This window comes from Chaetura pelagica, unplaced genomic scaffold (assembly GCF_000747805.2).
Source record: "Chaetura pelagica isolate M959 unplaced genomic scaffold, ChaPel_1.0 scaffold477, whole genome shotgun sequence".
NCBI classification, from domain to species: domain Eukaryota; kingdom Metazoa; phylum Chordata; class Aves; order Apodiformes; family Apodidae; genus Chaetura; species Chaetura pelagica.
The window spans coordinates 52,264-73,318 of NW_009953956.1; the positions used below are offsets into that span (position 1 = coordinate 52,264).

At 43.0% G+C, this 21,055-nt stretch overlaps 1 protein-coding gene across 1 annotated transcript in view; it reads right to left on the reverse strand.

Annotated features, from left to right (window-relative positions):
* The window catches only part of CTBP2 (C-terminal binding protein 2), a 61,518-nt gene extending 44,763 nt beyond the window's left edge, over positions 1 to 16,755 (reverse strand). Inside the window, exon 1 of the mRNA XM_010001870.1 lies at positions 16,698 to 16,755. Coding sequence (XP_010000172.1) covers positions 16,698 to 16,755 — 58 coding nt within the window. The remainder of the gene's footprint in view (positions 1 to 16,697) is intronic.
* Positions 16,756 to 21,055: the final 4,300 nt, after the last annotated feature.

Consider the following 21,055-nt stretch of genomic DNA (forward strand, 5'->3'; position numbering starts at 1 on the left):
CCCGCCTCCGGCGGGGCAGGCGGGCGGCCGGGAGCCTGGTCCCAGGATAACCTGCTGCCAGGTGCTCCGTAGCTCAGCAGTGGCCTGCTCACCACGTGCTCACGGTAGCAGCGAGGGTCCTTGGGTGACCTAGCCGCCAGGGACGGGTCACTGTAGTAATCCTGGGGCAGCAGGGAACCCCGGCCTGCCATGGCCGCCTGCCGGTCGCAGTAGGTGAAGTCAGGGATGGAGCCCTTCCTGACGGGCCCTGGGGCAAAGGCAGCATCCTGGTACGGGTACGCCTCTTGCTTCAGCTCCGCACCGCCCTGCAAGATGATATCGTTGGCTCGCGGGGGCTCGTACCAGCCGCCCTCGCCGCCGTAGGTCAGGGAGCTCCTCCGGCCCGGCGGCCTTTGGTACTCGAAGGCGTTCTCACTCTCCCAGTTGCCCTCATACCAGCCGGCAGCATCCCAGCTCTGCGAGCGGCCGATGTTGGGGTGCTTGCTGGGGATGGGCATCGCCACAGGGCCGCTTGGTCCCGTCGAAACAGAAAAGAGGAGGCACCTTCCTTCTCAGCGCTTCTCCGGTGCGCATCAAAAACCAGACCGTTTGCTCCGCCCGAGCGCTCCCGGGACTTCAGAAACCACCGTCTGGTGGGTTTACTTTTCAAAGTGTTGCCTGAATTATTAATTCTTTGAAACCTTAGCAGGCAAGGCGTGCAAGCAGGCACCCTCCCCACGCAGTGCAGCCGCACAGGAGGGCGGCCGCGCTCAGCCCAGACGCTTTATCCTCTGCCGCTGGGGCTGGCGCGCACATGGACAACTGGCCGAGCAGTGCGTGGGGATTAGGAGCTAAATAAAACCACTAAAGCCATGTGACATCATTTTAGCCCGATGCAACCTCCCACGCCGATCCAGCCGGCAACCTCAATGCAATTTCTCCCCGGGGGAATGACTTTTTTATTTTCTTCAGCGCGTTGGTTATTTAACACGCGTTTCATCCGTTTCACTCGTCTCCTTCCTCGTTAGCTCAGGGCTCCCATCCACACCAGCACCCACCAGGAGCTGGCAGCAGGATAAGGAAACGTGCACGTACCCGCGCGTCCCCTCACACGCGCATGTAAAAATAAGGAAGAAAGCTTCGGTGTCAGCTCAATCTTAATCCACCCTGATGAAATGCTAATCCACCGCACACAGCTAAGGACAAATTAAATGGGAGGAAGCAGGCAGGCCTAAAAAAAGGCCAGTGCAAGATTCTCAAGAATACAAGAGTGATTAGAGATTAGTTAGGTATCTGTTTAACACTTTATGAATATTTTAATTTGCTTTGAAAAGTACTTTTTTTTTTTTTTTTAAATTGTAGTTTCAAATTAGCCCATCTAACTGGGCTCCAAAAGGATTCTTTGCATTATTATCATAATACACAAATCCTTTCATCATCCCAGGACAGAAAACTGTGGAGGTGTAATCTGAAATGTATAATTTTAAGACCCTAGCAGAGGGCACAGAAAAGGAAAGGAGGATCAAAGGATCCAAAGCTTGGTCTTTCAAAGCAAAAAGGAATAGTAGACTCTTGCCTATTATCTCTGTCTTTTGGAAAAGGTACGTGTTTATGAGATGGAGAAACACTCAGAAACATCAGACAAAACTCAATTTGTATCTCGCTGTATTTCAATATTCATATGGATTAAGGATTTTTTTTCACACTTGGAGTAGGCAAAAGGATTTAGATGGAATCACAGAACAGAAAATTGTTATTTGGGAATGTAATAAAAATTTCCATATATAGTCGCTGTTTTCAGAGGAGATACTAAAATGGCTCCCCAAAACGTGTATCTAAATTATCACAGGCTGCTCATGCTCAGATATTCCTTTCAGAGAAGGAGAGGTCAGCCGTTACTTATTTTGCTAACCACTGCTGGCAAAGCAACATCTGCCTTTTTAAATAAAAAATAAATTAAAAATCAGATGGAAATTATTTTCCTTTTTCCCGTGATTGCAAATTTCTCCGCTTCCAACAAGCCCCTTTCCAGGATGAAGTCAGTAAAAGGAGTAGCTGTAACCTCCCCTGCTCTGTTTGCAAGGCAGCTTGTGCATTTTTCCTGCCTAATCCAAAATAAACGTTTGGTGCAGTAGCCATCACACGACAGACTATTGTGCCATTACGATAGCTAAATCACTAATACAGCCTAATGCTTATACTTGCCTATCATACTAATACCTCTGGGCTATATTTCTGACCCAAATACTGACAGGATCTTTGAGTAATCCCTAAATTTCTTTATTGCAGTAAATATTATAAATCCTCTTCAAACATTCTCTTCTCCAATCCCATCCCCATGAATTGCAGCCTTTAAAATTCTGTTGGATATTACATAGACATGCAAAACGCGGGCCCCAAAAGATTATTTATGCAATTCTCAGGGAGTATCTGATTGGCATCATATTGAATTAACTAAGAAACTTAAGGCACATCGGAAAATTTCTTCTTTTGTGAGAGTCAGAATGGGAAGGCACATTTGTGGCATATAAATAAAGCAGAGAACATTTTAACAAACAAAAACATTTTATTACAACAACATTTTGCTAAAGAATAAAATGTATTCCCAACTGGAAACAGTGAGATCTCTGCCATTTGTTTGTTTTGAAGCAATAGAAGAAAACTACCAGAGATGTATATGAAAAAAACAATAAAATGCTGGTCTATAGATCAAGGGCATCTTCCACCATTGTCTCCAAAGAAATCACTAATGAGTACAGTCACCATGTTAAGCCCTGGTTGACAATGGAAAAAACTATGCCATGGAGAAATTAAATTTCAGAAATGCTGATCTTGAACAACTGTAAAGGGAAGCCAGAAGGGAGCTTTGAGAATTTACTACCTCTGAAAAAACCAAAAGCTTTAGTAAGCCCTTGGGTCGCATGGCAGACACACAAAAGCAACCTCACCCAAAACAACAGATCTGTAACTGGTGGCCATGCCCTGCCTGGCTCCAGTGGACTCATGGGTGACAGCAGGACTAGAAGACCAACCTTCAAACTCCCTTCAGCCCAAGTGCAGGAGCAGCCACATGCCTGGGCACCAAAAACCACCCATGCACCATTGCACCAGCCTGTCCCTGCCTGGGTGCAGCCTTGCAGCCCTTGGGCAGAGGGACATGCTCTTCTCACACCTGCTTTGCAGGAGCCAGGAAACTTGAACTTCAGACCTGCTGCTGGGAACACTCATGCATATGGATGACTTACCCCATAAGCACTGACCTCAATGGAACAAATTAACTATTCCTGTGCTCCAAGCCAAGTAGAGGCAAACACCTGCAGGACCACAGCCTGTAGGACTTGTAATTTCCCTGCACCCATGGGGTAGCTGTCTTCTTTGGAAGACTCTGCTGGCCCTTCCTCTTGTTGACCAAGAGCAGCCACCAAACTCACAGCCAGTGGGGAAGATGTGCTCAGAAGCCACAGAGCTGGGCAACCTCCTATGCCAACACAGCAGCCAAGGAAATGTTACACCCCAGCGAATCCAGAACTGTATAAGAAATGACCAGAATGAAATATTCACAGATGGGCAGTGAGGGTCTTGTTTTTCTTCTTCTGGCACTCTTAAAAGCAGTGCCTATGGGAGTTTCCAGAACTCCATAGCCATTTCTGAATTCAGGCCCAGGCAGCCATGGCCACAAGAGGACGTGGAGGCACCAGGACACAACCCAACATGACCAATCTCACTTGCACTTCTCAAGAGCAGAGGAGGTGCTGGCACTCCCGACATGAGGGGGAACTGAAGTACTGCAGGACAGAAAATGGATTCTCCTTTTATCTTTTCATTCTAGAGGTATTTGTGAGAAAAAAATCCAAACACATGCAAAAGCAAAATAAATAAATAATTTTTAAAAAGCTGATCAAGAGATTAAACTCTCTGGGATTTCAGATCATGTGAAAAACGCAGTTTTGACTTAATACTCTGAGTTTCATTTTAGAGTTGATTTAATACACAGTAAATTTTGCCATGACACAACAACTCCAGAAGTCTGCTGTGATAAAAAGGTAACAACAGAGCAGGAGAAAGGTGGGTCCATCGTTTAAACACCACGTTCAAAACCAAAAGGCACAAAATCTGGTCCTGGAAACCACTTGCAGTGTGTATGAAACAAGGATCTTACACAGAGCTAGAAAGGGAGACTTTCTTCCCATGAGGAGACCCTGTTTTACACATAAAGCCTATGATAAGAAACCAGGATGCTGAAGCTGTGACCCAACTGTGTAAACAACATTTTTTGGTGTCTGTAGCACTGGCTCAGGAGAGGCTGGATGGGAAACTTCATTCACAGTGATGTAAAACATGTCACTACAAAATCTGAAAGCAAGTTGCTGCAAAAATGACTCTTCTGCAGCAAAATAGTACGGATTGTTTTTAGGCTTGCTTTTTATTACTATAAAATATTTTTCAATTACAAGTTTAAATCTTGTTTCTATTGGAAAAAAATAAATAAATAATGTAGTGAACTGTTGATGCTGTCTCCCAAATTACTTCCTTCTGAGAGAGAGCAGAAATGAAACAATGTAGTGAATATGCCAAATGTAATTTCTGGCAAAAACTCTAAGGTGCATCAGTACTGGAAATGCTAATTCCCTTTCAAAGGCAAAGGAATCTCACCCCTGGTAGTGAAAAATCCTCTAGAGAACAAATACATCTTGTGTTAATGGAGTGAGCAGGTATGAGGACACTCAGCATTTATACTTCACTCTCCCACTGTCAGCGAGTAAATTGCTGAATTTCTTACTTCCATCAAGAGGGATATAATAATATACACCTATCACATTCAGATGGCGTTCAGATTAATCAGGATTTGTCATATGCTTTCAGGTGACAAGGTACAAAGCTACTAGCAGGATAAATGCTTTCTGTCCTCACAGCCTGGGCTTTCAAGGACTGCATGTGATTGTGCCTAATGAACCCCAAAGCTTGGGAAGCCTTTTTGGAACATTGTCCTCCTAAGTTCAGCTTGCAGGATGCCAGGGAAGCAGAAATGAGCTGGTGCTAAACTCTACTGTGATATACAATGGATGCCATGGAGAGGAAAAGGAAGAGCACACCCAATGAATAATGCACACACAAACATAAACGCACATGCACAAATTAAAAATAAATAAACTGGGAGAAGAAAAGCAGGAAGAAAATGTTCCAAATCCTTGGAAATTACAGCATTTGCTAAGATTTGGCTCCGCAAAGATCTCTCTCATGGTGGCAATAAGCACTCTGCCTAGATGGACTTGCTAAGAGTCTCCTGAAATTAGAGGAGTACAAAGAGAAAATTAGCAGGATTGTGCCAGAATAATTTTCCATAATCAAAGGAACAGAACAGCATCTGAAAGCACTCAGTGCTTGAAGCCATGCCACATGCTTTTACCAATTTTAAAAACCAAAAGCATAGATGCTTTGTAACTTCAACAAAACATTCTCAAATACCAACTTGGTGTGTTACAACAAAACACTCTTAAGATCAGCCGATTATTAATCAATCATTGCTGCATGGAACTCTGTATTTTGATGACTTTAAAGAAAAAAAACCAAGCTTACATCCGTTTTTAACTCAACCCCACTGCTGCTGGGATAGAAATGTGCCATTGACTCATGGGGGTTACAAGCTACAGGAGTGAACTATAACACTGCCTCTAAATGTTACGTGCAAACCAGAATCTCCAACTGGGTTCAACTGCTGATCCCACTGTCTACATACAAATGGGCCCATGCCTATGGAAAACAGAAGGTCAGTATGGTACCTAAATAAATGGGGAGGCAAAGCAAAGGAACCCACCTCCCATGCCAGATACAGGAGGAAGTTTGCTCAAAACTGGTAAGTCTGTACTGTGGTGCCATTCTGAGAAATTCCCAAGAATCCACCAAATCCCAACACATCAAGGTGATGAGAGGTTGTGAAGCCTCTTCCACCCGCACCAGCTGGCGCCGTGCTGAGAAGGCACATGGAGGCATTTCATGTAATGAAACTAGTGATCATTGCAGACCTCTCCACTGTGCCCATCTCTGCTCAGAAGGAGTTGGGTGTAGGAGCCAGGCTCCTTCCCAGCCTCCCAGACAGCACCACGTCTCAAATCACTGCCACGTGCCAGCAGGTCTCCAGGCTGGAGGCATTTCACCCCTTGTTCACTGAAGGGTACCCAACCTCCAGCTACCTTGTACATAACACAGAATTAAGCATGCTCAGAAGCACCCCAACAAGCAGGCAGCAACTTGTCACCTCATGTTTTCCTGCTCCCTGGGCAAAGCCCTGGTGATTTGCTGTCTGGGATGAAAACTGAACTGCAGGTAACAAATGTAGGAAGCCAGCAATCATCCAAAGTACAGTCACAGTTAAAGAAGCTGCAAAACACACTTTGAGACATTGGAATGAGCCCTACAAGCTCTTGAAACTTCAATCAGAAAGAAGTTTGCTTTCAAGTATGGGGAGACTCCAACACAAGATAGCAGGAACAGCATTGTCCCGTTCCTGCCTCAACAGTGGGTAACAAAAATATCAGATGTTTCCTTACAACACAAAACAACACACTTTCAAGGACTCCAAAATAAAAATCAATCTGGGTGCTGAGCAGCAGTCTAAAAGCCAGCAGACAAGGTTCATTGGGCACATCTCTCAACTGCTCACAAAGATCTAATCTGCGAATGCTCTTAAAAATAATCCTCTAGAAATCACATCAAGCACCTTGTCTCCAAAACTGGGTATTAGACCTTGAGGTCAAATCTCATCATTTTTAATAAGAATTCAGGATCAAGATTTAAGTAGCACATGTAATTAAAAGCATGGGAATTATATCTGTCCCAGAAAGCAGTAGAGAAATCCATTGTTAAATGAATATATATTGTAATTCTGAACTCTGCCATGCATGTCTGGGCTTTGCATAAAAAATAATTAATTACTGGATTGTAACACAGTCCTGAGGAGATAAACAGGCTGGGGTTCAGGGTGTCTCTCTGCCTTACATCCCCTGATGATGCCAAGAGCTTGAAACATGTACTGCCCTTGCAGACCCCACACAGATAAAAACCAAAACATAAACCAAACCAAAACAGGAGGAAATATTATTTTAGCTAAAAAATATTTATGCACTGCTTTTCTAAAAATCTTGTATTATTGTATTACAATAATCAAATCAAAGTATCAAATGTGGAGGGATCCCATCTGCAGGTAAGTCCTACTGTGGCCCCTCAACATCAATTAGGGGGGGACAGTTGCTCCCCAACAGGGATGGTGCTGAGGCCAAGGCTGCCAGTCCTTCCTTAGGTTCATTTGCTGATTCAAATACCTGTTCTCATTAGCAGGCAGTGACTCCTATTTTCTCTCAAAATTGAGCATCAGTCCGTAACTAAAGGCTATTTTGCAAACTGAATCTGCTTATTCTTAAGTTTTGAGGTGCTAGATGGCAGCAGAGAGTGGTTGTTTTTGGGTTTTTTTAAATACTAAAAAGACAACCTAAAAAAAAAAAAAGACAAAAATGAACAGTGTTAAGCCAATGGGCTGTACAAAAGTGTCAGTAAGAAATGATCAATGCTGTTTAATTTTAAGGTAACAAAAATGCACAATCAACTCTAGAAAACTTGTTCTTTGAAGAAAAATCTCAGATATAAAAGACATAATGAAAACCTTCATTGCTTTGGCACATCAATCCATTACATCTGTTTGTGGATACCAAAAAATAAAAAAAGAAAAGTTGTGTTATGTGTTTCTCTGCAGCTTTATTTTAGTATAGCCAGATGTCCTACTCCTGTCAAAATATTTCCTAGTAAATATTCAGCAGAATCAGAACCAAACGTAAATGTCTGGTCCACATCCAAACATCGTCAGCCTGTGAAAGATTCTAACTTCAGAGTTAGATAGGGTTTTTTTTTCTGGTATTTGGGGAAAATCCATCCTGTTCTCATCCGTCCCTGAGGATTGATCATTCCCCATCACATATTTGGAAGAGGTAAAGCAGCCAACTTCCACCAACCCTGGATGCTGGAGACAGCTTCCACAGTGCTCCCAAACTCCGGAGCTTGGGAACAGGCGACAGGGCTGCCCCCGATGCTGCTGCTCCAACAACCCCTTAACATGGTTTCTCACTGCATTTTCTGGGGATATTATCATTTTTTTGAGTAATCTTTAAATGTGGGGGAGGATTTAGAGTAAGGAGGAAAAAAACCCCGGATCTGATGACATCATGTTAATCCATAAACCAGTTAATTTAAATGGAAAATGTGGTAAGGAGGAAAATTAAGTTGATGGTATTGAAGTCATCAGCTGTAATTGTTTCTTAATCAATGACATGAAGTTATGAAGTGTGTTACATGGAACCTCCTCTGAAGGCTGGGGAAGATGGAAAAATACAAGGCAGAATTCAGAATTAGACACATGCTAAGTTACCATAAATGTGGGTTTAAACACTAGAAGAGCACAACAGAAGTATTTTTCTCCTATTTCTGTGAGTACAGCACTCGAGTCTCAGGGAAAGGGGAGCTCTCCTTCTTGCAATAGCTTGAGTCACATATCTATTACAAAGAAGTAGAATACAAAATTCATGAAATTTTTGTCTGTAACCTTATCTACATGTGTCTTATTCTGTACTGGGTGCCTGGGGGATTTTGTAGCCTGGCTTCCTATCTGGCTCATGTCCTACAACTTGTCATGCAGATCCCTAGATCCCCCCCATGGCACGTCACAGCAGACAGACTGCACAGAAGTCAAGGTATAGAAAAAGATCTACACAGAGCTGGAAGACTACATCAGTAGTCAATGCCTCTATGCTGTAAGGACAAGATGTTGTCCTGTCCTTACACACTGCACCTCCGTCACAAAGCAGAAAATGTCCACTTACAAATACAGGGAGTTCTTGATTCAGCGCAGCAAAAAGCCTGAACATAATGGAATAAGGTCAAAAAGCCTGAATAATGTCTGTGAAGCCACTTTATCCACAGGATTCTGTCCAAGTTTTAAATAATCTTTTTAGCCAAACCTATTAATGACAAGTAATTCCCAGAGGCTATGCCTCTACCAGTGAGCAGGTAATTAGACAGGCTGCTGGGACACACACTTTTCACCGCCCACATTGGTAAGAAAAGGTGTAACCCAGCTTTCCTGGGAATTTGAAGTGATTTTCTGAAGCCCCCATGAAAGCCAAAGACCTTCATACGGGCTCTCAGACAACCAAATACTAGGAGCAGCCAAACAGATCTTCAGTTAGCATTAATCAGCACAGGGTGTGACAGTAGAGGATCTGAAAGGCTAACCCTGCATTTTCTCTAGGCAAAATGTGGTAAGCCACCCTTCCTTAAAAGCCTAATGGCTTATGTGCTTTGAGGTGGAAACTTAAAATATAAAAAGCCTTATTGTGGGGGGGAAATCCTTGTACTATGCTTTATATTCATGGAACAAAGAAACTAAAATCCACTAGGACAGAAAAGGTCTATATTTATTCTAAGTAAGTCACTTTTACTCAGGACAAGCAGTTTCTTCCACACTTGATACCATCTTTAACTCATTGTTTCTCATCTAATGACTACTGGTGATAAGAATTTCCTGAGATAATAGGATTCTATTTCTAAGGAGTAATAATAAGTATTATCAGATGCTACTTGGCATTCAAATTTGCAAGAATGGAAGAAAATTCCTCCACCCAAATATCAAACATACTCTTTTGGGCCAGTGGTATGTTACACAAAGGAGCAAGAATTAGAGGCAGCCCCTTTCCAGAGTTGTCCAGTCAGTCCCAAGACCCAGTGGTCTGGAAGAGAGATGCTGAACATTGGAACAATTAATTTTCTGGTGTTACATGTACCATGATGCCTTAGAACTGATGAACACGATACCATGTTAACAAAACATGAAGGCCTGGAAAAAAAGGGAATGCCAGACTTCAGGTTGCTTTTAAAACTTTCATTTTGACTGTTTTGCAGTTTTTAAGTACATTTTCCCACCTGCTTCCACGAACAAGGTTCCTCTATTTTTTACCACAAACAGACTGTAGTTGTCAAAGGAGAACCTACTCTGTATTCTGCTGCTAGTGGTGTGTGAGGCCAGACCTCAAGGACACACTGTTCAAATACTGCTGAACTCAGAACCACTGCAATTCTTCAGGGACACTTCTACTGAGGGTCATTGTTTTTTGTTTTAATTACAAGATTTTAAAGATAGGAAAGTGCACCACAAGCAATAATTGACAGTGTGAATATTAAGTCCACTTTTATGGATAAGAAACTAAAATAGACTGCAAGGAAAAAGCACCCTTGCCATAGACCCAGGTTTGCATTTACCAGAGTACCCATGATTCCACAGTGTATCTACTCAAATATGCCTGGATATGGTTTGCATTGACTTGCAGATGGAAATGAGGAATACAGAATTTTTGTCCACTCTTGAAATGACTTGACTGTCCTTGTGCAGCCATGACCAAGACAACTTTGTTGATGATGAAACCATCCTTTCCTCCCCCATTTCACAGACTCCCTCCCAACCTTTGCAAAAAAACCCCAACAAAACAAGAGCCAGCTTGAGGCCAGTGCTGCCACCCTTCTACCACCTCCTCCAGTCCCTGCTCTGCTCACATCGTGTTCCTTAGCACCTTCCCAGCATCCTACTGGACCTTCAGCAAGAATCCTGAACCACTAACCTGGAAGAATATTCTCAAGGTTTTTGGTTGTTGGGCTTTTTGTGGATGGTCCAGCAACTGCAGCTGGGAAAGGTCCCCAGCTCAGTACCTCAGAGTGACGAGCAGACACTTGATGGATCTGCAGCACTAGGGCCACGTTGTCTCCCAACTGCTGGAAGACGTGTAGATTTTGCTCTGAGCAGCAGCTACTAAAATTAGAGCATTTTTCAGATCACATGTACTTTGTTTTAACCATCAGGTGCTCTGTGTTGTGAACTCTTCAGTGCAGACACCCTTCTTAATGAGGCATTGGTCAAAATCCAGCAAACAGCAGACACCACCACGAACAGAAATAATGAGCAATCAACTGCTCTGGCTGCTGGAGGAACAAAGGCATTTCCAAGTTCATCTTCAGTTTCCTGCTTCTGCAGGTACTCCTGTTCCTTTTCCTTGGAATGGCCATAAAATCAATGGGGAAACATGAGAAGAGAGAGAAAACCACCATCCCAACTGGTGTATAAGGTGAAGGTGCTTACTCAGGGTTTTCAAGACAAACTACTGCATCAAAGGATTCATACCTATCCATGAGGCATCAGAATCCATGATGGGGTCCCACTCCCACTGAAAAACAAGGGTATGTGGAAGGTCAAGGCCACACAGAGATACTACAGTGAAGCTAAACATACAAAGAATTCCCAAAGGAAATAGGAATTACATGTAGCACCAGAAAAGCCTCAGCTAAAGAAGACACCAGGGTGCTACTCAGAACATAAGTCAGTAAGTCAAAAAGCTGAGAGACTTGTGCACTGAGCACTGGTAAGTCCTATGTGACTGTGCTGGCATTTATTGGCCATTAGATACATGAAAGAACCCGAAAGGAAACAAAAAATATCAATGCTTTGCTTGGCACTGCAAACAGTTTTGATATTTTGCAAAGTACAGGCAGCTTTGGTGGCATAAACTGACACATAAGGATGTGATAATGACAAATCCTGAAGCAAAAACTCCATCAGAAAATGTCTGGGGTCACTTGGCCTTGCAATTATCTTTTTTCTCTTTGCTTCTTGTTCATCCCAGGGCTGCCACTTTCAGAGAGTGTGTTGAAAGGTTAACTTGACTCATAAATGTCAGAGAAAACTTTAACCTACAAAGCCAGGCATTAAAATTTCATGGCAGTGGTGTTGGGAGACAGCAGGGTGGTTGCAATGGTATGGAGCAGAGGCAGCACTTGGGATCATTAGGGAGGAATTCAGGGGGCTTGGGAAACCCGTGTTCTACACACAGGCAAGATGCTGCCATCCTGTATCCTGGATGTGCCACCACTGCTGCCTTGTCCCTGTTATGTTTCCATATTTCATGAGCAAATGACAAGGCAACCTTGCACACTGCCACAGCACCCCCTCCTCCAGCTTCCCAGCCTGACTGCTCCCAAAGACACTGCCAGCAACCATGGAGGGGCTGATCCCACTTCCTGTCTGGCACTCAGTATTATTTACAATTTTTTAAACCACACTCACAGAAACACCAGAAGAAGAACAGCAGAACAGAGTGGGCAGCAAAAGTGATGCTTCTAAGTTATTTGCTTCACGGGACTGCCTTGTGCCACGTGCCAGGAATGCTGCAGTCTTCTGAGCTTTTGGGGGCCTTTTTGGGGGCATTGCTGTACACCTCGTTCTGCCACAGAAAAAATTACAGCTCATCTCTTTCTGTTGCTGTTCCCTAAATGAAAGTCAGGTGAGCTTCTGCCCCGAGGGCTATTGCTGCTGCTGGTTTGAAACCACTGCTGTCAAGAGTCCTGCCCTGCACGGAGCCACCCTGACCAGGGCACTGGGCAGCTGGACACACCACTGGCTGCAGAGGGATCCTACCCCTGAGCCTCTCCCTTCAGCCAAACAGCAAGGAAAACAGCCTGTTAGCAATACTGCACATCTCACCTCCATTCAGTCCTCTTAGCAGGGCCTGCCATGGTTTCTCCTCAACTTGGAGGTTCACCCAAGTGCAGAAAGCACTAAGGAAGAAGCATCCAGGCTTGCAAGACAAGGAGAAATAACACACACACCTGTAGGATCATGCATTTGGAGCCTGTCATAACAAATCAAAATCAGGGCAGGCATGAAGGATAGGAAGATAACCTTATTTCTCACAGCACCTAAGTCTGTGGGCCTGTTGCTTACGCTGCTGCTCTCACCTTCCTCACACAGGCTCTGTCCTGTCTCCAAGCTCCCATTTCCTCTGTGTTCACCTTCCCCTCACCTTGCTGCTCCCCCCTGGCTGGATGCAACTCTAGTAAGGGTCCCTGCCTCGCATCCACTACCCCTGTGCCCAGAGGAGCATTACAGAGCACATGACACAACCTTCAGCTGTGTTCATTTCTTTCCAAGACTGATAAATGGCCCCAAATTTGGGAACAGTAACATACACACCCCTGGCACCCCAGATACTCAGCTGCAAAATTCAGACCCTTTTTTATCCCAAGCGGAGCTCACACAATTTCATCCCTGCTTTGTTTCAAGCACAGCAAAACCAACATTCCTTCCCATCTCCCATTCAGACACAGCTCCACTATTTTCACTGGAACTTTTTTTTATTTTTTTTAATTCACCCCGAGGTAAAAAGTCATCATGGAATGGAAAATTTCAGCTCAAAAGAAATGTAGAATGTGGCAAAATTACAAGCTAATGGAAACAGAATCTGAACTAGGGGGGTGCTGGACAAGTCTAACTAAGGACAGCACCAGCAGCTCCATCTCTAAGAGCATATTTTGACCCACTACACAATTAGACACAATTCCACAAACAGGAATTATGTAAACCACGCTGCATATATAATTTGCAAAAGCCCCAGCCATTCACTGGATACATCTTTCCACCCACATGGATCCAGTTACAGAATCTGCACCCAAACTCTCTGGGAAAACCAGAAAAGAAAGGGATAAGCCAAGATTCACTGTGAGCACACTCTGACTTAGCCCTGTTGGGATCAGCATCACAAACCTGCTCGGTTCTTCACAGGCTGCTCTGAATATCTTAAAAAAATTCTCTATTCCCTCAAGTCTGGATCTTTATCTTGCCTATACTTTTCTATAGAACAAAGTCTGTTACCTGCTCACCTCTTCAAAACAGGCTGCTTAGTGGGAAAGGTAAATCTGACATACAAGGATGTTGTAAATACACAGTAAAAAAAAAACCCAAAACCAACAGAGGAACTGGTCAAGCTGAGTAATGCAATGAGAGTGAGCTGCTTCTCTGCCTGGAAGACTCATTGACCTGCCTGTGAAGCCTATGAAACAGCACTTTCAAAGACAGCACCCCCATTGTATGGTTTGGGTTATTTTTTCATGCCAGGTGCATTTTTAACAGACTAATATAAGCACTGAAGCTTCTTAATACACTCTTGTACCATTCTGGCACTTTGCAATCTATTTCCCTCTACATGTGACCAGTGATGTTTTTAGGAAGCCCCTATGAAGAAGCATCCTTTGGTGGCATTTCATACAGCACAATGAAGACCTGAAATGTTACATATTATTGTTTAGCACTATGGATAGTGATTACAACAGGAAGCCTGAGTATATTTCACCTCCAGACCTGCTGCCATCCTGCTGTGTGGAATAAAGTCTGTTCCCAGCAAACCCTCCAAGGCTTTGTGTTGTGAATAGTGAAACAGATGGTATACACAACTTCACAGGAAGCACAGAAATTCACCTATGTCCTACAAAACATTTAGCTTTTCACCAGGTAAATACAGCTTTGTATCCTGTCCACTTGTTTAAAGAGAAAAGCTGCACCAGTGCTCCCAAAGAACAGGAACTTCACTTCTTCAGACCACACTGCATTCAGTGTGATGGAGCAGCAGAAATCCTTCTTATGAACACCATCCTGCTAGAAAAGCCTCTTCTCAGCAGTCTGCTAAGATAGCTCCCTAATTTCTCATCATCTTTCACCAATTATTCCATAAACCTTTCAAGTCAAAGCCAAGAGGAATGCTCTTTTATTTTTTTTTTCAAAGTGTATTTTCACAGCAGTGGGAAAGTCCTCTCTTCAGTGCTTTACTAAGCTGTCATCCAAGATTAGAAGCCTATAATAAAAATAAGCCATCAGAGGTGCCAGTACAGCATACTGCTGTCCTGCAAGTCTACTATTTTGGAAAATCCTAAACTTTTTGCATTTGCTTACACTCAGTCCTCACTGCTTACAAATCCAACACAACATATCTTGTGAGGGTGAATCCCCTCAGTTCAATCAAATCACAAAACAAGTGGCAAATGACAAAGTATACTTTAAAAGTTATGTTTTTTGCACGTTTATGGATTAGAAAAGAATATCTTTTGACCAAGAAAGAAGAAAAAAGCTCACATATCAGAGGAAAATAATCTAAACTTCAATCACATCTAAAGCTCTGTTAGCAGGTTTGTCGTACGATCCTTTTGAATTTCTTGTACACTCAGCAACTAGATCTGATAGTAACATCAAACCAGAAAGGCAGCTTTTGAAAATCCAGGCTCAGCTGATAGAGCTCTTTTAAGTCAAGTTCAAAGTAAATTTTGAAGATGAGATAGCAAACTACACCTGAGTGTTTATGACATTCAATGGGAGAAATATGCAGCTCCTCACTGCAGTGCACCCTGGATACTCCTTCCTAACTCTCATCTTCACTGCTTTGCTTCCCCCCCTCCAAAATTAGCAGGGCAAAATTAAGAGAATCAAGTAACTCATGGTAAGTTTAAAGCAAAGGTAAGAGAGTTTTACTTTGACATGCTAGAGTAAGCAATATGTAACACAAAAATCAAAGCCAGAAACACCCTGACTCGCTGATCAGCTTTTTATCCTCGCTGGAAACTCCACAAAGCCCCACACATCTTGCTCAGATGGACACAGTACAACTCCCCTGTGAGCTCTGTGCTTTCATCCATGAGCAAAACCTATTTCACCTCACTGGCATTCATGTAATGCTGCAAATTCTTACCCTGCAGGCCACTACCCATCTCCTTAAGAGCAGATAAACACTGGAACTCTTTAAGAGATATGCCTTAAGATATTCTTCCTAAAATAACACTCTGTTCTGCTTCTGCTGCTGATGGTAAAACTTTCATGAGTGTCAGTTTGCATGAAAGAATTACCAGACTCCACACCAAAAAAGACAGACCTTGTTTGTCAGCACTTGATCTCTATCATCAGCAACTTACACTACGTGAGCTGCATTAGAAAATGGTACCTATAGATTTTTTTTTTTCTGCTGGAAAATTGAATAAACAGAAGGTGAAAGTCGCCCGTGCTGTGACACTGTAACAAACTTAATAAAAAGTGGTTTTCAGTAAACGTGCCTTATTACCACACATCAATGGAAGAAAAGCTGCTTAACAGTTTTCCCAAAACTGTAAGAAATACTCCAACAATGACTTTTAAATTTTCCATAGGATGATAGTCACTATTATGGGATATTGTCCACTTTTACTCCCCCTGAGTGAAGAAGCAACTCTGATCTCTGCCTTCCTCTGAGAACCAAGCCAAAGCCCGACCTGGGGAAGGATGAAGGCCTGGAAGTGGAGGATGCTGAGTTTTATCCAAACTGGCCCAGTGCTCCCCCAGCCAGCCCAGGAAGAGCACTGGTGGGGGTTTGTGTCCACAGTCTTGGGCACTGAAACTGGCACTGCTAGGAGAGGGAAGGGAGGAAAGTTACAGCACCAGTCTCTGCATTCCAGCTCTTTCTGTGGCCAGAGACCTCCAGAAAGCAGCACATTTAACAGAGCACAAGCCTTTTCTAAAGACAGTATGAACTGAGGCTGTATTTCACATTGGGACTGACTAGATAATTTTAGTAGAAATTAGGATAAAAGGAGACAAACTGGTAATGAAACAAAAACCCTGTTCGCAGGACTGCAGGTGACTTTCAACCAGGAACCGGTATATTCCTTGCCAATGTTTCAACATCACTGTGACTGTGTTTAGAGTAATCATAGAGGACAAGGCAACTAGCACTGGATTTCTTCATGTCTGAATGCTGCAAAAAATGAAGAAAAATTCTATATTCTACCTTAACCATCTGTCAGCTTTTATAGAAAAACTGGATCATGCTCCTTACCTTCACAAATTCTGTCCAGCCGCTGCCGCTTGACTTTGTGTTTATCCACAAGTGCCATTCTTGATGGTATTCTCTAACTTTCTGGCTCAAAAAGCAAAGCAGTCCCCCGGGAGCTTAGGAAAATTCACAGGGCTCGGCGTGCATGCCGCCACTGTCGATCCTGCAGGGAAACAAAAGGATTCATCAGGATTTCCAGCACTACCAGGTGAGACCTGCACATCGCCAACAGGACAACAGGTTCCTTAGAAGGACAGCTGTGATTTTTAGTGCTTCCAAACCCCAGCATCCCACCGGTCACACATCTTATGCTGCAAATCAAGTGTATAACCCCTTTATTTTCCCTGCGATTGGAAAAAACCAGCACTGAACACAAGGGGTTCCGAAGCGCTGTACGGCCTCCCCAGTTTTATTTCTGTCTTAAACATCTATTCCTAGCAGATAAAAATCCATTAAGCTATTTTGTGGGCTTAGTGACACTGAAGGATTGTTACAGAGTATATAAAAAGGGGAAAGTAGCTTTTGCTTTTCCAGTATTTACACACAAACCACTTTCACGTCTCATTTAAGCCTTGCCCTGTAAAAGTCATCAATGGACCTTGAATTTGCAACCAGCCCCTGATACATATTCCAGCTGTTGCCGTAGCCTGTCCTCACCTTCATACTTGAAGGGCTAACATTAAACTTTGGGTGCTAGAGCTGCCCTTTCTAGCAAACACTTTTAAATGCTGATGACATAAAACAATCCTTAGAACTCATGTGTGGCTGATTGGTAAGGAATGCTCTGCAAAAGTACAACAGCCACAAGCTTTTCTGCATCCTTTTCTGCATACAGAGGAAGACCCTGAATCTCAGGGTCTGATGCTTTTGTTCCTCTGGAGAGCCAAAGGTTTGTTTAATCCTAGAATACTCTGACCTGAGCTCAGCCTGCAGACCCTGATCATGGCCCTTCTACCCAACAGCTTCATTGTGAAACCCAGGTAGGAGCTTTTCAAAGCAATTTCCACATCAGTACTTATGAGTGAAGTCACACAAGAAAAGACCTCATGCTGATAACTGAATTTGAACAATTCCACACTACATGCACTCATTTTTTACCCAGTTAAGATATACTACCAGTAATTCAATATCCTCTTTTATATTTTAAGGTGAAGACAGATGACTTTGATGCAAGCTACAAACCCTCCAGGGACAAATCCTGCTCAAGAGGCTCCTTCCTTCCCCAGCTATCGACCACCCCTTTAAGCCTACTGAAAGATGCCAAAAGAGCAGAGTTGGTGGAAAGTTGTGATTTCCAGAAAGAAAGCCCAACACCACCATGTTTTTGGAGGCCTGGCAAGGAGGGAAGGGGAAGAGGGAGACAGGCATGAGTGCAACCACAGCAAGAAATCCTCTCCTGAGTAGCCAATCTGTACCATGCTGCAAAATCTCAACCACTCTGCCTACAAAGTACGAGAATCACAGAATGATAGGGGGTGGAAGGGACCTCTGGAGATCATCAAGTCCAACACCCCTGACACAGCAGGACCACCAGAGAATCTAGGGCAGGTTAGAAAGGGATTAAAAAAAAAAAATAATTTAAAAAATTCTGACGAGTCAGCAATAACCACAAACTTGGTATGACCCATTCAAACTGACCTGCAAACAGCTCCTCTTTTGCAGGTGAATTTTCACACTGCATTATTTGCAACCAAAATGCTAATGACAAACTAAAAACCCGCCAGGTTATTCACATAATGTAGGACAGATGAGAATAAGACACCACGAACCAGGAAAATCCATGCTGATGTCCAGAAGTTGACCTTGGGCAAGGTCTGTAACCTCAACTTCTGCTTCCCCTTCTGCAGAGCAGCGACAGTAACACTTAACCCATCCTCTCAAAACCCTTCAGGTTCTTCATATTTACCTAGTCCAGTCAGGTGTTTCCACCTTGCACCTTCTCCCTCTGCAACTGCTCACAGCTCTCCTAAAATCATGCCAGTGAAGCAATTAATTCCCAGAAAACCCAGTTAACAAAGGCAATAGGAGAGGCTGAGCACGAGAGGGGTAAAGGCTCTAACAAAGCTGCTGCATACCAGGATGACAATTTCATGGAGATTATTGTTATTATTATAAATGGTTATCAATTATGCATCACATTGATAGTTAATTTATAAAAGGAAAAGGCTTGTGTTGGTACAACTGAATTCTGACTAAGGGAAGACAGGCGATTTCCTGGTAGTTAATGGCCAATTTCCCAGCAGCACAACTGCAGCATAATCTCTGAGATTTATAGCAATAATTAATTGATTTTTTTTAAACATAGGGATGCTAAAGAGCACGATTCCCACTCACATTAATAATTAATGCAGCATTTTAAAAGAAGCAGAAAACTTCCATTCCAGAGGCAGAAGATTGCTACAGTGAAAAATATTTCTTACAACAAAAATTAGACTGTTAGAGTAGCTGAAGCCAGAGTAGTTAACAGCATTTCCATGGACAACATTTAGACCTATACACATGGATTTTACCTCCATTACATTCCATTCCACTTCCAGGGACAAACACCAGGTTATAAAAAAGTCATGTCAGGAGAGAGTAAGTTAGCATTTTGTTCTGAAAATGCTCAAGTAGTTCATTATGTTGAAGCTGCAATTCTTTCCTCCTCTCCCCCCCGAACAAAATCAATATGCAAAGTGTATTTAGTTTTGACAGAGGGTATTTCCTGATGGATGAATGCTTCCATTAAAGTTCTTTTCTCCTGCCATCTTGATTCCCTGCATTACTCCCTGAAGAAAAAATTTCTACACAAAAAACTAATAACAATCAGAGAAATTACTGTTCAGATTACCAGAATCCCACACAATTTAATGTAAGGCCCACAAATGAACTCCTTCCCCATGTTAACTATTCCATCTTTGTCTGACAGGTGTCCATGATATCACCCAGCAATAAAAGCCCAACTCAGAAGACTTATTAAAAACGTGGCAAGAACTGTTGAGCAGAATTTGGCAGGGATGGATAAAATGGACAAAAGCAGATGTGCAGGGCACAGAAACAAGCACATACACCCCAGCCTTCATATGAAGCTGTAATTAAGAAAGTGGCTCTTCCACGTGTGAGACAGAGGACGCAATTAGTTGTGCACCCAACTTCAATCTATCCTCAATGATTTCTACATCCAATCCCATCTCAAAACAATTGCAGGGCTAAATGTCCCCTACAATAAAATAAACACAATCAGGCTAGGCAGAACAAAAATCACGGTCAGCAATTAAAATAACAGAAAACCTCATTGTATAAGGAAATCTGAGGGAGAAAAGTGCCTTCACAAAAAATGGACTTCATCTTCAGCAAGATTAGGAAACAAGTGAAGTGATTTACATACAGTAATTGCATGGCCATGTTAGCCTCCAACAGTGTCATTCAAAATGTAAATTTTCTTGAAAACCCTCAGACAGGATGATAGCCCAGCAGTTATTTAGTTATTTATTTATTTAAAGAAGGAAGGGACTTAAATACAACGTTTTAGGAAAAAAAGCAATCCTGAAGTAACATCTTTAAATAGCTTCTTAACATTGCCCATTAAATACCACAATCCATGGGCAAGAAAATGAGAGCAGAGAAACCTGTACTCGGGCTTATTTTTCTTCCTTGTGATGGAAAACAGAAGGAAAGAAAAGGTGATTTTCCAAAATCACATGCACTATTAGACAAAAATAAGAGAGGAGTGACTTGATGAAGAACGCGTTGTCTTCTAAGCTCTCTCTCAACTAGGGCATTGTCTCTTCACAGCACACGGAGGTGGCACAGGAGCACAAACCTAACTTAGAGCACCCATTGTAGGCACCACCATCCAACCAGGGAGGTACCCACCCAGCAGGTGACTAACACACCACTTCTGTCAGCGAATACACAGTCCTAGGTGAAGTGGGGCTCCTCTAACTCCAAAAATAAGCATCTTTCTAAACAATCCAAAAAAAGCTCATGCACACTCCCAGACCCTTCCTGGAGTCAGAAACCTGTTGCTTACAATTTCCAAGTATATTTTCTATAAAATCTGGCATCAACAAAATGGAGATTTCCTAGGAAACTCCTAGCTCTGTGAGCTGCAGAAGCTCCCACTTCCCAACTGCAAAGGAAAATTTCTGTCCTTCCTCACATCTAAACCAGTTTTCCCCATGTTCAGCTCCTTACTTAAACAAGGGACAATCTAGTCCAAATGTTTTGATGGTATCATCGGACATTTCCTAAACTCTCAGGAAAGGAGAGGTTCCTGGAGAAGGTGTTGTGATACTGCAGGACACCAGTCCTCTCAGTTGGAAGCAGCCTGGGATGACCGAGTGGTCCATAACCACGAAGTTAACACCTGCTGATGCCGA